General features: G+C 60.5%; 2 protein-coding genes and 1 long non-coding RNA gene across 11 annotated transcripts in view; 1 reads left to right on the top strand and 2 right to left on the bottom strand.

The window, feature by feature from the left end:
- Window positions 1-6,311, top strand: part of ITGB4 (integrin subunit beta 4) — a 29,938-nt gene extending 23,627 nt beyond the window's left edge. For 3 of the 9 annotated variants that reach the window (XM_059150241.1, XM_059150238.1, XM_059150240.1), the window contains 11 exons: window positions 847-1,029; window positions 1,127-1,258; window positions 2,361-2,579; window positions 3,188-3,424; window positions 3,564-3,719; window positions 4,122-4,271; window positions 4,850-5,038; window positions 5,123-5,278; window positions 5,365-5,529; window positions 5,622-5,732; window positions 5,850-6,311. In XM_059150241.1, the coding sequence (XP_059006224.1) occupies window positions 847-1,029; window positions 1,127-1,258; window positions 2,361-2,579; window positions 3,188-3,424; window positions 3,564-3,719; window positions 4,122-4,271; window positions 4,850-5,038; window positions 5,123-5,278; window positions 5,365-5,529; window positions 5,622-5,732; window positions 5,850-5,989 (1,838 nt within the window). In that variant the 3' untranslated portion in view covers window positions 5,990-6,311. The remainder of the gene's footprint in view (window positions 1-846; window positions 1,030-1,126; window positions 1,259-2,360; window positions 2,580-3,187; window positions 3,425-3,563; window positions 3,720-4,121; window positions 4,272-4,849; window positions 5,039-5,122; window positions 5,279-5,364; window positions 5,530-5,621; window positions 5,733-5,849) is intronic. The other 6 variants (XM_059150246.1, XM_059150245.1, XM_059150247.1 and 3 more) reach the window with 3 other exon arrangements.
- On the bottom strand, window positions 85-2,363 carry LOC131817021 (uncharacterized). Its single transcript, XR_009348281.1, has 2 exons — window positions 1,770-2,363; window positions 85-1,312 (listed from the first exon to the last, which is right to left on the bottom strand). It is a non-coding gene; the product is annotated as an uncharacterized LOC131817021 (long non-coding RNA).
- A 119-nt stretch (window positions 6,312-6,430) lies between the features above and the next one.
- On the bottom strand, window positions 6,431-12,073 carry GALK1 (galactokinase 1). The gene is made up of 8 exons (XM_059150324.1): window positions 11,853-12,073; window positions 10,763-10,952; window positions 10,171-10,290; window positions 9,858-9,993; window positions 9,547-9,728; window positions 6,970-7,120; window positions 6,710-6,872; window positions 6,431-6,624 (listed from the first exon to the last, which is right to left on the bottom strand). The coding sequence occupies exons 1-8, from the start codon at window positions 12,015-12,017 to the stop codon at window positions 6,553-6,555; spliced, it is 1,179 nt and encodes a 392-aa protein (XP_059006307.1). The 5' UTR covers window positions 12,018-12,073; the 3' UTR covers window positions 6,431-6,552.
- Window positions 12,074-14,692: the final 2,619 nt, after the last annotated feature.

The following is a 14,692-nucleotide window of genomic DNA, read 5'->3' as shown; positions in this document are numbered from 1 at the left end:
TCTTTGGAGATGGGGACCTTTTCTGGCCTCCAGTCTTTTGTGCCTTCTCTGGTTTCCCAGAAGCCTTCCAGCAGGGCAGACCCCTTCTTTTTTATTTTCTCTCTCTCTTTTTTTTTAAAGATTTTGTGTATTTATTTGACAGATAGACACAGCGAGAGAGGGAACACAAGCAGGGGGAGTGGGGGAGGGAGAAGCAGGCTTCCCATTGAGCCGGGAGCCCGATGCGAGGCTTGATCCCAGGACCCCGGGATCAGGGCCTAAGCTGAAGGCAGACACCTAACAACTGAGCCACCCCACGGCAGACCCCTTCTTGGTTGGGCCTGGGCCTAAACCCGGAACTTGCCCTGAGCTACGGGGGTCACGTTCTCCTTTCTGCCAGGGCTGTGTGTCCACCCTTCTAGGTGCTCGTGGGTTAGGGTAAGAGGACCCCATGGCAACTGTGGTGGGTGTTGGGCCATCTCTGCCCTCAGCACCTGGGGTCTGGCGGTGGGCAACGAGGCACCTACGCCTTCACCGCCAAAACATGTGTCCAGTGGAGGTGCCCTGGACACAGGGCCATCGCAGCGCCAATCCTAGAGGTGACATTGAAGCCACCTTGAGTCTTGTCCTCGCTCTGCCACTTAAGGATGAGCCCTTCAGAGAGTCGGTGACACTTCTTGAAACCAGTCTTGCCCAGGTTCTCAGGGCTTGGCGTGACCCGGGATTCCCGCAGCTGCTTGCTCCCAGCTTGTCTCCTGTGCTCTCTCTGGGAAGTAAAGAGCCCACACGGGGGGCTGCTGCATCAGAGCGGGGCTAGGCCAGGCAGGAAGCTAGAATGACCCGTCTGAGGCGCTCTCCCTGCCCCAGGACCCATCGGGCCCATGAAGAAGGTATTGGTGGACAGTCCCAAGAAGCGGACGCTGCTCATTGAGAACCTTCGGGAGTCCCAGCCATACCGCTACACGGTGAAGGCGCGCAATGGGGCAGGCTGGGGCCCAGAGCGGGAGGCCATCATCAACCTGGCCACCCAGCCCAAGCGACCCATGTCCAGTGAGTGGGGGCGGGGAGCAGAGGAGGGGGGCAGGCGGGACAGAGGAAGCTGGGAGGCCAGGGCTGGGGCCCTGGTTCACCCCTCCCCCTCCTGCAGTCCCCATCATCCCGGACATCCCCATTGTGGACGCCCAGTGCGGGGAAGACTACGAAAGCTTCCTCATGTACAGCGATGACGTTCTCCGCTCCCCTGCTGGCAGCCAGAGGCCTAGCGTCTCCGATGACACTGGTGAGTGGGTCTGGGATCCGTGACAGCAAGTCTCGGGGAGGAGGTGGGGCGGTCCTTGGTGTCCAGAGAAAGCAAAGGGGCCAGTGACCACCGGGCATAGAGAGCAAGACCAGAAGCCCCTCTCGGTTCCACACGGGTATCGGCAGAGCCTGCTACTTGGCAGGTGCCCCGCTGGCATGGGGGACAGAGGGGACAAAGCCAGCGTTGCCCACAGACAGTTGTGCACACATCTGTGTATAAGCACAGGCCAACAGACTTGCCGGGGAGCAGAGGCACCCACATACACGGGCCCATGCGGGAACACAGCCTCACACCTGGAAGGCTGTGCCGTGGACTCAGGTCATCCAGGCCACCTCCCAGGGACAAGGCCATGTGGGAGGTGGCAGGCATGGCCCCCTGCCCTGCCCTCCCCCCTGACTCCCCGCAGCGTGGGATAAATGGCCCTCGGCTGGCCTCCCTGGCACTCAGTTTGAGCGCAGCTCCGCTGTGGGACATCAGATGGACTGCTCACCCTCTCTGTGCCTCAGTGCTCTGATCTGTAGTGCTCTGCTGCCTGTCATACCATGCCAGCAGTCACAGTCCTCCGGGAGTCCTGCTCTCTTCCATCTTTGCCCTGGCAGGGTTGAGCTTGGGCTTAAGGAACCCAAGCCCAAAGGTTGTGGGGGTTTTGAAGCTGTGAGAAAGCGCAGCAGGTATGAATCAGGTGCCCAAACTCAGGGCCTAACTCTACCTGGGACGCACTCTGTGGCTTCTGGAACTGTCCCTGGGAGGCAGGCAGGGGAGAGGTTACTTTCTCCAGTCCACAGATAAGAAACCGAGGTGACAGAGCCGGTGACAGAGCCAGCGCCACCCCGGGGGGGCGTCTTGCCTCACCAGCCGCAGCCCCGGCTGCCCCAGCTCCCACGGAAGGGCTCCTCTTCCGCTCAGGGGCCGAGGGTCCCGGCCATCGCCTGCTGCGCGACCACCCGCGCCCCTCCCGCACACTCGGATTCCGGAGAGCCCGAGGACCGGCTCACGTCGCTGGTCTCCGCCCCGCCGCGCCCCCTCCCGCAGCCGCCCGCAGCCGCTGGCGGTGCCAACGCGGCCCTTCGTTGTTCCCAAGGCGGCGGCTGGAAGTTCGAGCCCCTGCTGGGGGAGGAGCTGGACCTGCGGCGCATCACGTGGCGGCTGCCCCCGGAGCTCATCCCGCGCCTGTCGGCCAGCAGCGGGCGCTCCTCCGACGGCGAGCCGCCCCGCGGCCCCCCAGACGACCGCTCGGACGCGGGCACGGGCGGGGAGGGTGGCGGCCTAGCCCGCGGCGCCACACCCAGGCCCCCTGGAGGTGACGGGCTTGCCCGGCCTGCCCCGACCCCGCACCCAGCTAGGCACGTTCCTTGGCTGCCTGGGCCTGGCCCGAGCCTCCTGTAGCCAGGCTGCCCAGGAAGGCTCCCCGCCGGCCTGGGCAGGTGCCGCTGTGCCAGGACGACCCCCAGAGCCAACGGACCCCTAAGGCAGGCATTTGGCTGGCCTCAAAGCAGGACCACCCACAGCAGTGTATGACCTCATAAATCTGTTGTGTCCAGGGGACAAGCTGTAGTACCCAAGGAGACCCCTCAGAGGCCTGAAGGGACACAGGGCAGACATTTGCCACCCCACCCCCCAAGGCAGGGCTAACTACAAGGTCTCCTAGCTGGGGTCAGCAACCCTCAGACTATCCACACTGGCATCCTGAACACCAGCAGGACATGGGCTGTAGAAGCCTGTGTGGCCCCTTGGGACCCCACCAGGAACACAGACCTTCTGTCCCTGGTGGCCAAGGAAGGCTGGGTTTCTTTACGCCACCACCAACCACCCCCCATAGGTAATCCTAGGAATTCCCAGGGCAGCCTGCCCCACGGGGCTCTGGGTCTGGTACAGGTCTGTCCCCGTGACCCTGCTCTCCTCCTGCAGAGCACCTGGTGAACGGGCGGATGGACTTTGCCTTCCCGGGCAGTGCCAACTCCCTGCACAGGATGACTGTGGCCAACGCTGCCTACGGCACCCACCTGAGCCCGCACCTGCCGCACCGGGTGCTGAGCACGTCCTCCACCCTCACGCGTGACTACCACTCGCTGACCCGCACAGAGAACTCCCACTCCGCCACGCTGCCCAGAGACTACTCTACCCTCTCCTCCATCTCCTCCCACAGTGAGTGTCTGCCACCAGCCCTGCGTCTCCCCCGGACCCCTCTTCTCTTCCAGCTCCAGCAGGCTTGGGGTTCTGTTCCCGCCGCCCATCCTCCAACACACCCTTCCCGCGCGCTCACTCTTGTTTTGTCCTGCCGCAGGCCTCCCTCCCATCTGGGAAGAGGGGAGGAGCAGGCTTCCGCTGTCCTGGGCCCTGGGGGCCCTGAGTCGGGCTCAGATGAAGGGGTTCCCTCCCTCTGGGGACTCACGGGACACTATAATCCTGGCTGGGCAGCCAGCAGCGCCCATCCGCCCAGGTAGTACAGGGATGGCCACCCCGTGTCTCCACAGCTGTCCTGCTCCATCTGTCATCCATCTGCTCATTGCAGCCGTGCCCGTGCCCAGACCCAGCATCTCACCCTCCATTCCACCCCCATCAGTGCTGATGCCTCATCCAGCCTCTGTCCTTCCAGGGGCGCTGGGCTGGGGGAGGAGAGGCGCCAGACCAGTGGGGGAGGGCCATCTCACGGTGCTCACCCTCGAGCCCACAGCCACTCTGAGACGGGCGGGAGGGGCTGGGTGGCCTGGCCAGGGTGTGGCAGGGTGAGCGAGCTGCCAGGCGGGTGCTGAGCAGAGACCTGACAGCCCAGGGAGGTCAGGGGACAGAGGTCCCGCCCAGGGAGCCCCGCCACAAACTGACCATGGCCTCCCATCTTCAGACCCCCGCTTGGCTGCCGGTGTGCCCAACACACCCACCCGCCTGGTGTTCTCGGCCCTGGGACCCACATCTCTGAAAGTGAGCTGGCAGGAGCCACAGTGCGAGCAGGTGCTGCAGGGTTACAGCGTGGAGTACCAGCTGCTGAGCGGCGGTGAGGCACAGCTGCTGTTGCCGGGGCTGCGGGGGTGATGTCTTGCCAGGCTCAGCTCCGGGTCGGGACACTTTGGAGCATCCAGCTGGATAGGAATCCCTCCAAATCCCTCAAACGCTAATGATCCCCACCAGACTTTCGGAGTCTCTCTTCCATGCTCCTCACTGCCCTTCATGGCCTTCTCTCTCCGGAGTTCTCATCCACCTCCCTGGGCCTCTCTCCAGGTTATTCCCTCTGCTAGGTTTTGCCTAACAAGGCTTCACTGGCCTAGGGGACCTAGAGCCTCTGCTGGCATGGGAGGTGGGAAGTGGGGCTTCCCTGGGAAGACAAACTCACGGCAGCATGACCGGGGCCCATCAACAGCCAAAACATAGTGGAATTTTAGACTGCACTTATCCCTTGTATAGTGTACAACCTAAACAACCAACCATACCATACCAGGCTGATCCCACCTGCCCCCAAACCACAACTAATCCTGGGTGAGCGATGACTAGATCTTGGTGGCAGCCTAGGACAGGTGTGGGATCAGGCTGGGGCTGGGAATAATATTGCTCCCCTGTCTCCCACCCCCATCACAGGAGAGCTGTATCACCTAAACATCCCCAACCCCAGCCAGACGTCAGTGGTGGTGGAAGACCTTCTGCCCAACCATTCCTATGTGTTCCGTGTGCGGGCCCAGAGCCAAGAAGGTTGGGGCCCAGAGCGCGAGGGTGTCATCACCATTGAGTCACAGGTGCACCCCCAGAGTCCACTCTGCCCCCTGCCAGGTGAGCTGCCTCCCCACCGCGTGGCTGCCTCCATGAGGTCTCCTACGGACACAGACACTGACATCCTTGCTCTGCTATGTCCAGGCTCCACCTTCACTTTGAGCACACCTAGTGCCCCGGGCCCACTGGTGTTTACTGCCCTGAGCCCAGACTCGCTGCAGTTGAGCTGGGAGCGGCCACGCAGGCCGGATGGGAACATCCTTGGCTACCTGGTGACCTGCGAGATGGCCCATGGAGGAGGTACTGCCTGCCCCCAGGTCAGGGGTGGCCACGGGAGGGATGGAGAGGGAGCTGCAGAGGCTAAAGCCATCATGTTCCCTGTCCAGAGCCAGCCACCACGTTCCTGGTGGATGGTGACAGCCCTGAGAGCCGGCTGACCGTGCCGGGCCTCAGCGAGAACGTGCCCTACAAGTTCAAGGTGCAGGCCAAGACCACCGAAGGTTACGGGCCAGAGCGTGAGGGCATCATCACCATTGAGTCCCAGGATGGAGGTAGGCTGCCTCACCCCTTCTTAGCCCCTGCCCCTTCTCTGGCCACCTCTTCTCTTGGCCTCATCTCTGACTGGCCTATCTGCCCATGCCAGGCCCTTTCCCACAACTGGGCAGCCATGCTGGGCTCTTCCAACACTCACTGCCAGGCGAGTACAGTAGCATCACCACCACCCACACCAGTACCACCGAGCCCTTCCTACTGGGTGAGTTACTGGGCAGGGGATCCAGCTCTCCTTGCGGGGAAGTGGGAGATACGGAGCTCACGGAGCAGGAGAGGCAGGGGCCCCAGGCAGAGTCCTTCAGTGCGTCCTCCCCTGCAGATGGACTGAGCCTAGGGACCCAACGCCTGGAAGCAGGTGGCTCCCTTACCCGCCACGTGACCCAGGAGTTTGTGAGCCGGACGCTGACCACCAGTGGAACGCTCAGCACCCAGGTGGACCAACAGTTCTTCCAGACCTGAGCCCCCCAACCCTTACCCACCCGGGTGCAGGAACCTGGGCCCCCACCCCGCCACCTCTCTCTGGCTCTGGCTTGGCTCCTCCACCCGTGGACTCCTCGCGGCTCAGCACACCCAAATGCTGACCACAGGGCCACTGCCTCTGGCTACGGAGGACGGAAGGTGTCCTCTGGGAGGAATAAAGGGCGCAGAGGTCCCAGAAGGCCCTTCTGGCAGCAACGCCCCTACCCCAGGCCCAAGCCCATTTGCACGTAACCAAAGAGCTGGAACCAGCATGACAAGGCCCCTGCTTTGTTCCACACTTAATAAAAGATTTTGCTACCGATTGGCCCTGCCCAGTCGTTCTCCCAGGGAAAGCCTGCACAGCACGGGGGAAGTGCTTCCGACGTTGCTCCTTGGATACCCAAGCACACACCCACCTCTAGAGGCAGGCAGGCGGGTCAGTGGTGGGAGGCACAAATTTATTGAGCACCCAGATGCAGAGGGCAGGTGTCCGGGGCCTGGAGCTTTGTGCCTTGCTGCCTGGCAGGCCCCATGCCCACCGGGTGCCATCCCCGGGGAAGGCCTCACCAGTGCAGCACCTTGGCGCCATCGGCCGCCTGAGAGAGGTAGAAGGTGGCGGTGCCAGCATACTGCTCCTGCGGGAGAGGCAGGTGGGGGTCTCAGCACAGCATGGCCCTGGGAACCCACCCCTCCTACCTCTGCGTGCCGGCGCCCGCCCACCTGTATGTGCTGCATGGCTTGGGAGGTGGAGGCGGCCTCCAGCAGGGTCACGGTGCAGCCTCCAAAGCCACCACCAGTCATGCGGCTGCCGTAAACCCCGGGTGCAGACAGCGCAGCCTCGACGAGCTGGTCCAGCTCAGGACAGCTCACCTCATAGTCATCCCTGCGGAGAGGACGGAGGACAGGAGGAAGGACCTAGCATGGCCCCGTCCCAGGGCTTAGCCTCACCCTGGGCTATCTGGGCACCCCAGGGTCCTCACCTGAGCGAGTGGTGGCTCTCCACCATGAGGCGGCCAAAGGCTCGGTAGTCCCCACGGCTCAGGGCGGCTGCCGCCTGGGCTGTGCGCCGAATCTCACCGACCACGTGCCGCGCACGCCGGAAGCCTTCCTTGCTCACCAGGTCTCTGCCAGCTGGGGAGGGAACGGGGTCAACGGACCTGCCACCCACCACCTCTGAGCCCCTACCGATGTGGGGATGGGGACGCCAGGCGGTGGCCTGGGGGTGGGCTGCGAGTTGGGAGACCTCATTCGGACAAAGCTGTGCCCAGAACTTTGTGTTGGTGACTCAGGTTCGGAGTCTCTCCCCCACCCCCCGACTATAAAATGTCACTTGGGGGGGGGGGGGGCGGCTAGGTGGCTCAGTGGGTTAAAGCCTCTGCCTTTGGCTCAGGTCATGATCTCAGGGTCCTGGGATCAAGCCCTGCGTCACACTCTCTGCTCAGCAGGGAGCCTGCTTCCTCCTCTCTCTCTCTGCCTGCCTCTCTGCCTACTTGTGATCTCTGTCAAATAAATAAATAAAATTAAAAAAAAAAAGTCACTTGGGGGCGCAGCAAACATTGAGAGAACCCACAGAGAGCCCCCCCTCCCAGCAGGGGGCCTGGTGCACAGTGGGTGCTCAGTAAACAGTAGGGGAAGCCCCAGACCCTTGATGCTTCCAAGCTAAGGAGCAACACATGGCTGCCTCCCGGAGCCCACGGTAGTGCAAGCGGGAGAAGTCCTCCTGCTGCCGCTCATGCTGGAGCACCAGTGGAGCCTCCACTGGAGAGGCTGGGGCCCCGGAGCCGGGGGGCAGCCCAGGCACACATCAAGCTGCAGGGCACACCAGCATTGGGCTGTCCTCGCCAGTTCATGCGGAGGTGGGGAGAGCAAGCCGATTCGGTAGGGTCAGCCCTGACTGCCAAAGGCTTTGCTGCTGAATTCTGAGGGCCACGGCGGTTTGGGAACAGGCAAGGGTTTAGCGTTGAACTAGGTGACCAAAGCGACCACCTTGGGCAGAGAGGCCGAGCTGGGAGACCCAGGCACCAGGAGCCAGACAGCAGCCGCTAAATCCTCAGAAAGCCATGGTGTGGGGGGAGGAAGGCATGGAAGGGACAGAGATGGGAGAGGGGACATAAGGACACAGGTGACCAAGGTCTCACATAGCAGTGACAAGGGTGAGAAATAACCACCAAGGGGAAGTCAGCAGGGGAAGCCTCTGGGGAGGATGGATGCAGAGTTCCATTGGGAATCAGGTGGAGGCTCCGGAACCAGAGGTGGAAATGGGGGGAGGCTCCAGCCGGGGGAGCAACGGGCTGCAGGCCCCAACCCCAGGTGGCGGCGGCGGCGGCTGAGGACTGAGAAGTGAACATAGACAACAAAGTGAGCCATGAGCATTATGGCACAGGAAAGAGGTTCAATTTTCAAAGAGAAGAGAACTGGCCGTGTTTCCAAGCAAGAGAGGAGCCAGGCAGGGCATAGGAACCAGGCAAAGGCCTTTTTACACAGGACTCTGCAGAAGGCAGAGGCAGCACTGGGGTCCCCAGGGAGGGAAGACCCCCCCACACACGAGTGGTGGGGAAGGTGTGCAGTGGAGCGGAGGGATGCCCAACGTGTTCCAGCATGAAAACCTCCGTCAAGGTCACCTACAATGAGCAGGCGGGGCAGTTCTGAACGGGATAGTTCACCAAGAAGGACAAGACAGTCCCACAGGGCTGGCCAGCGTCCCGGCAAGGGGCACCTGCACCCTGCCAGGGAGCGCGCGGCTCCCGAGGCCAGCAGCCTGGCCCGCAGCTGAGAGTACAGGCTGGGGGCCGAGCTGCCCACTTCGAGGCTCAGCACTGCCTCATCCAAAACACGCAGAGTAGTAACAGCCTCTGCTCTACACGGTATGGCAGAACAAGGGGATGTTGACCTGAGCTTCAAACTATCAAATATACTATCTTCCCGGCCACATGTACCAGGAACCATTCAGATACATGCACCTTTGGACTCTGCAATCCTACTCCTCTGAATCCAATCCTAAGAAAATACCGAGAGAACACGGAGACACTTATGTATGAAACTGATCGTCACGGCGTCATGTGCAATCGTCAGCAAATGGTCATGTTACAGCACACTCGTATGCCGAACTTGTCTGTAGCTTTCACAGGCCCTGCTGATGACGTGCCTCTGCCGGCCCAGGTAAGAGTTCTCAGATAACGTTAGAAAAAGAGAAACAGGGCGCCTGGATGGCTCAGTCGTTAAGTGTCTGCCTTTGGCTCAGATCATGATCCCGGGATCCTAGGATCAAGACCCGCATCGGGCTCTCTGCTCAGCAAGGAGCCTGCGCCCCCTGCCCCTCTGCCTGCCTCTCTGCCTACTTGTGATCTCTCTGTCAAACAAATAAATAAAATCTTTAAAAAAAAAAAAAGGAGAAAACAATATGAAGATTCCAAGCAGCCCTGCTGAGGTTGGCGGGTCTACAAGGTTGGGGGAGCAGGCAGAGCATAGCGGAGGTCCCTGGAAATGAGGGGTTCGTGGCAAGGTCAAGGCTACACGGAGGGCCCGGCTGCCCCTCAGGGCCCCCAGCCAGCTCTCACCCTCTAGCTCCTCCAGCCGCACCTCCCGAAGGCTCTCCTTGCCCAGCGCCCGGGCCACCTCTTCGCACTGCTGCCGCCGCAGCGGGTACTCGCTGGAGCCCAGGGAGTGGCGGACATTGGAGTTGGTGATGAGCACGGCCAGCTTGGGTTCTGACAGCGGCACCAGGCTTGTCTCCAGGGACCTGGCATTGAGTTGGAGTGAGGAAGAGGACAAGCCCAAGGGTCCGCATGCCACACGGGGCAGCCAGGGGGCCCTGCTCCACCCAGAAGCTCCTGATGATGGGGGGGAGGGTACAAGGGGAGCCCCTGACCTGCAGTCAATGAGCAGCGCGTGGCCTTTCTGCCCCAACAGTGCGATGAGCTGGTCCATGATGCCACAGGGCACCCCTGCGAAGCTGTGCTCGGCCCGCTGACACACCTGAGCCCGGGCAGCTATGGACCCCGAGTCTGCGGCACAGGGGAACTTGGGGAGGCTAGGGCCCAGGAGGGGGTGTGTGGGTTGGGAGCCATGGGAGCTCCAGTGACACGCCAGGGAGGTTCCCCACACCCTTCCCGAAGGCACAGCAGAGGGAAGCTCTGACAAGCAGAGGAGGGCTGGATCGGGGGCTGGGATCTAGGAAGTACCTGGGCAGAGCTGCTGCAGGAAGGTGTATGTGGCCACTTCCAGGGACGCGGAGCTGGACAGCCCACCCCCCAGGGGCACGGAGCTGACCACCACTGCGCTGAAGCCAGGGAGGGGCGCAGCTGGAAAGAACGGGTGGTGGTGAGATGGGCCGTCTGGGACGACAGGCCCGCAAAAGGCAAGTATTTTAGCAATGAAGGGAGGTGACAGCCTGAAAGCTGCTTCCAGGGACAGGTCTCAATTGTCAGAGGCCACCTTGGGCCCAGCACCCTTCATCCTACCCTCCTAAGGTAAGCTACTTAACCAGCAGCTGAGGTACCTGGCACACAGTCTTCCTAGCTCTCCTCCTGGTTTAGGTCTCTGGAGGCCAGCGGGCTAGAGGTTCGAATCCTGGCTCCTCCCATCATCTAATGGGCAGTTGAGGGAAAGTTCTGGAACCTCTCTGGGCATCAGTCTCATCATCTGTACAATGGGGATACTCTCCTCCTCCTGCAAGCTACCGGGAGGGTGGACTAGATGAGCTAAGGAGCTTTGTAGCTGAGAGGTGGTGCTCCTAGTACTAGTGCAAACTTGACCCTGGCCTCAGCCCCATACCTGGGTAGTGCTGAATCACTCCCTTGACATAGTTGGCCCAGCGGGGGGTTCCGGGCTCCAGTGACCTCTGGGCTGTGGGCAGCGGAAACTGCAGCCGCCGGGGTTCATCAGCATCCTCCGAGGTGGTGAGGAGGGAGACAAGGCCATCCGCCCGGGGGCTGCCCACCAGCACAGTCACAAGCTCCAGCGCCTGGCGGGAGAGACAGGGAGTATGTAAAGCTTCTGCCTGCTGACCAGTGAAGGAGGCTCCCTCCCATACTAAAGTTCTGAAGAATGAGAGGTTTCAGTCCCTTGGAGGCTCAACAGGAAAGGAATGGGGGGTGTTTCTGGGAAGAACCAGAGTGCTGAGTTGGCCCTGGGGGCTTGGGTCCTGCCTCTGTGTCTTCAGAGGCAGGGCGGGAGCAGCAGACGTGCAGTCCTGGACTCTGCCCTGAACACGGGCTCCCAGCTATGGGGCGAGGGGGAGGAGAGCTCGGAAGGCAAAGAGAGTCAGAGGAGCTCCAGCTGATGCCTTGCCATCGTGGAGTAGTCTCAGGTGCGCGCGGAACCCACTCACTTGCCAAGCTGCACCAGGTGAAAAGGGCCCCAGCTCTAATCGCTGCCCCAGGAAGAATCAGCTCTGTGACCTTGAGCAAATCAGTAGCCCTCTCTGGGCCTCAGTTTCCTGTCTGTAAACTGAACCGGCTGGGCCCGGAGCTCTAGGGCTAGCTTCCTCAAGTCTGCAGTCGGGGGCCCCTGGAAGACAGAGCCCGAAGCGTCCCCTTCCGCATGCTCCGTCGGGGCCCAAGTCGAGGTGGCTCCCAGATTGATGGCGAGGATCGTCAGTCTACAGAGGGCGGGCTCGAGCGACGAGGCGTCGGCACACCCCCTCCTAGCTTACTTCCTCGCGGATCCCCCGCTTTCTCCCTTCCCACGTGGGAAACTCCCCCTCCCCGGGTCTCTCCCATGCGCTCGTCCCCCAAACTCCGGGGAGGTTGGCTAAAGTTCGGTGCGGCCGCCCAGCATCCATGCAGGGACTAGGCACCTCCCCGCGCGCCGCAGGCCTGCCCTGCCTCGGGGGAGGCTCGGGGTTCCCCTCCCGGCCCCTCACCATGGGCAGCACCAGGCCCTGGTTGTAGTCCGTGTGCTCCCCGATCAGGTTGACCCGGCCGGGCGCCGACACCGCCAGCTCGGGCTCGGCCCCGAACTCCTCCCGGAAAGCTCTGCGGGCCTCGGCCAGCAGCTCCGCAGCCTGGGGCTGTCTCGAAGCGGCCATGACGCCTGCCCTGCAGCGAGGCCCGGTAGGCGCGGGATGCTCGGGGCGGGGCGGCGCGGGGGCGGCGCGCATTCCTGTACGCGCCCCCCGCCCCCACCCGGGGCTCCTCCCGCCCCCGCCGAGCCGGGCCCGCCCCGCCCCGCCTCCCGCCCCCAGCCACCTGCTGGGCGCGCTCCGCCGCGTCTCCCCCTGACGCCCCCACCGGGCAGGCGGCGGACTTTGCGAAAGACCGGCGGGTGCCCAGTAGAGCGGTATTGGCTGGGCTGGAAGATCTGGGCTGCCCTTCCCCGACCCTGGCGCCGCGTTCTGTGCTCCCCACACCGGCCCGTCCGTCCACCTACAGCCTGAGCTGGGGGAGCCCGCGTCCAGCGGACCTGGATTTCCCAAAGGGCTCTCCTAGGTCCTAGAGTCCTGCCTCTGTGCGAGGGCGTCAGACCCTGATCCTGAGTCTCCGAGAGGGGCCTAGCACGCGGAGTAAATTGAGACCAAGAAAGCCAAGTTTGGTGGTGACCAGGGAGTCGCTTTCTACAGGCCCCTTTTCTAGACTGGCCCCGCCGGGATAGCTGTTAGCAGTGGAAGACTGAAGGAGGGTGGCAGTGGCCAGCCTCTCCCGGAAGGACCGACGGCAGCGGGATTGTGGGCCTCAGCAGGTGCTTCCTCAGTCCTGAGCCTGGGATGCGGAGGCTGACACTCGCCACTTCCTCTTTCACCAGCCTGCATCCTGAACCTTTAAGCGGGTCCCAACCCCCACCTGGACACGGGTCTGCGGTTGCTCCGATAGGAAGCCGCGGGGCAGAAACGATGAAATGTTAGCAGCCTGTTTGGGACGAGGGTGGGGGCTTGGTGGAGAGTTGTGGCCAGAGATAGAGCTTGGGATCTGCTCAGGGGTTTGCCCAAAATGTAGCACTGAGACTCTTACCGTGATGAGCACCAGTAGTGCATAGAATTGTTGAATCTTTATATCCTGTGCCCGCAACTCATGTAACACTATATGTAACTTATGCTTCAGTTTAAAAAAATGCAGCTCTGAAGACTGCTGAAATAAACATGGGGGTAAATCTTTGTGACCCTGGCTTAGTCAGGGGCTTTTTAGATGTGACACCCAACGCACAAGAGACAATAGGAAAATGGATAAGCTGCACTTCATCAAAATTAAATACTTTTGTGCCTCAGGGGGCAGCATCAAGAAAGTGAAAAGACTGACTGAGCCACCCAGGCGCCCCACCAAAAAAGTTTTTTTTTTTTTTAAAGATTTTATTTATTTATTTGACAGAGAGAAATCACAAGCAGATGGAGAGGCAGGCAGAGAGAGAGGAAGGGAAGCAGGCTCCCCGCTGAGCAGAGAGCCCGATGCGGGACTCGATCCCAGGACCCTGAGATCATGACCCGAGCCGAAGGCAGCGGCTCAACCCACTGAGCCACCCAGGCGCCCCCAAAAAAGTTTTTAAAAACAGTTTTGAGGGGGCACCTGGGTGGCTCAGTGGGTTAAAGCCTCTGCCTTTGGCTCAGGTCATGATCCCAGGGTCTTGGGATCAAGCCCCGCATGGGGCTCTCCGCTCAGTGGGGAGCCTGCTTCCCTTCCTCTCTCTACCTGCCTCTCTGCCTACTTGTGGATCTCTGTCAAATAAATAAATAAATGAAATCTTAAAAAAAAACTTTTTTGTTTTTGAGCCACCTGGGTGGCTCAGTCAGTTAAACGCCTCTTGATTTCAGCTAAGGTCATGATCTCAGGGTAGTGAGATGGAGCTCTGAGTCAGGCTCTGTGCCCAGCGGGAAATACTCTTGAGATTCTGTTTGTCTGCCTCTGCCCCTCTACCGTTTGCCTGTGCGCTCTTTCTCTTACTCTCTCTCTCTATAAAATAAATAAATCTTAAAAGAAAAAAAAAAAACCTTTGGGAAATATGACAATTCCAAATTTCATCTAATGGCCTGCTTCTTTCAAGCACTCAGTAAAGCATTTTTTGGCATAGGCAAAACAAGAGGATCAGTGGCCCTTGAGGCCAGTTGAAATGGGATTAAACTCACAAACCACACCTTCCAGGGGGTACCACTCTCCGAGAAGGGTGGTCTGCACTCCTCTGTGAAAGCAACTCCTCTGTGAATCCTTTACCCGCCTGAGCTTTGACGTCTCATAGTTCTGCGCCCAGATCTCTGCCCAAATCTCTGACTATCTGTGTGATCTGAGATTTGTGTGATTTCAGGCAGATGACTGCACCTCTCTGAGCCTCCTCAGTCTCTTACCTGTGAAATGGGGCTAGTGATTGCCGTGGTAGAAAAGCCTAATGAGGGGCGCCTGGGTGGCTCAGTGGGTTAAGCCGCTGCCTTTGGCTCAGGTCATGATCCCAGGGTCCTGGGATCGAGTCCCACATCAGGCTCTCTGCTCGGCAGGGAGCCTGCTTCTTCCTCTCTCTCTCTTTCAGCCTGCCTCTCTGCCTACTTGTGATCTCTGTCAAATAAATAAATAAAATCTTTATAAATAAATAAATAAAAGGTGATTTCCTTTAAAAAAAGAAAAAGAAAAGCCTAATGAGCTTATCTTCTAAGAGGGCCCAGCCCAGCACCTGGCACTTAGTAAGCACAGAATAAACGTTTGCTGTTATCATCAGTCATCCATTAATTCAACAGATATCATGGACTGTCCTGTGCAATTGGCCAGATAAAAGATAAAAGGTGCT

The sequence above is a fragment of the Mustela lutreola genome, chromosome 15, assembly GCF_030435805.1.
Source record: "Mustela lutreola isolate mMusLut2 chromosome 15, mMusLut2.pri, whole genome shotgun sequence".
In the NCBI taxonomy this organism is placed as follows: Eukaryota; Metazoa; Chordata; class Mammalia; order Carnivora; family Mustelidae; genus Mustela; species Mustela lutreola.
Note: the sequence above shows the minus strand (reverse complement) of the source record. Positions and strands in the feature narration are given on the sequence as shown.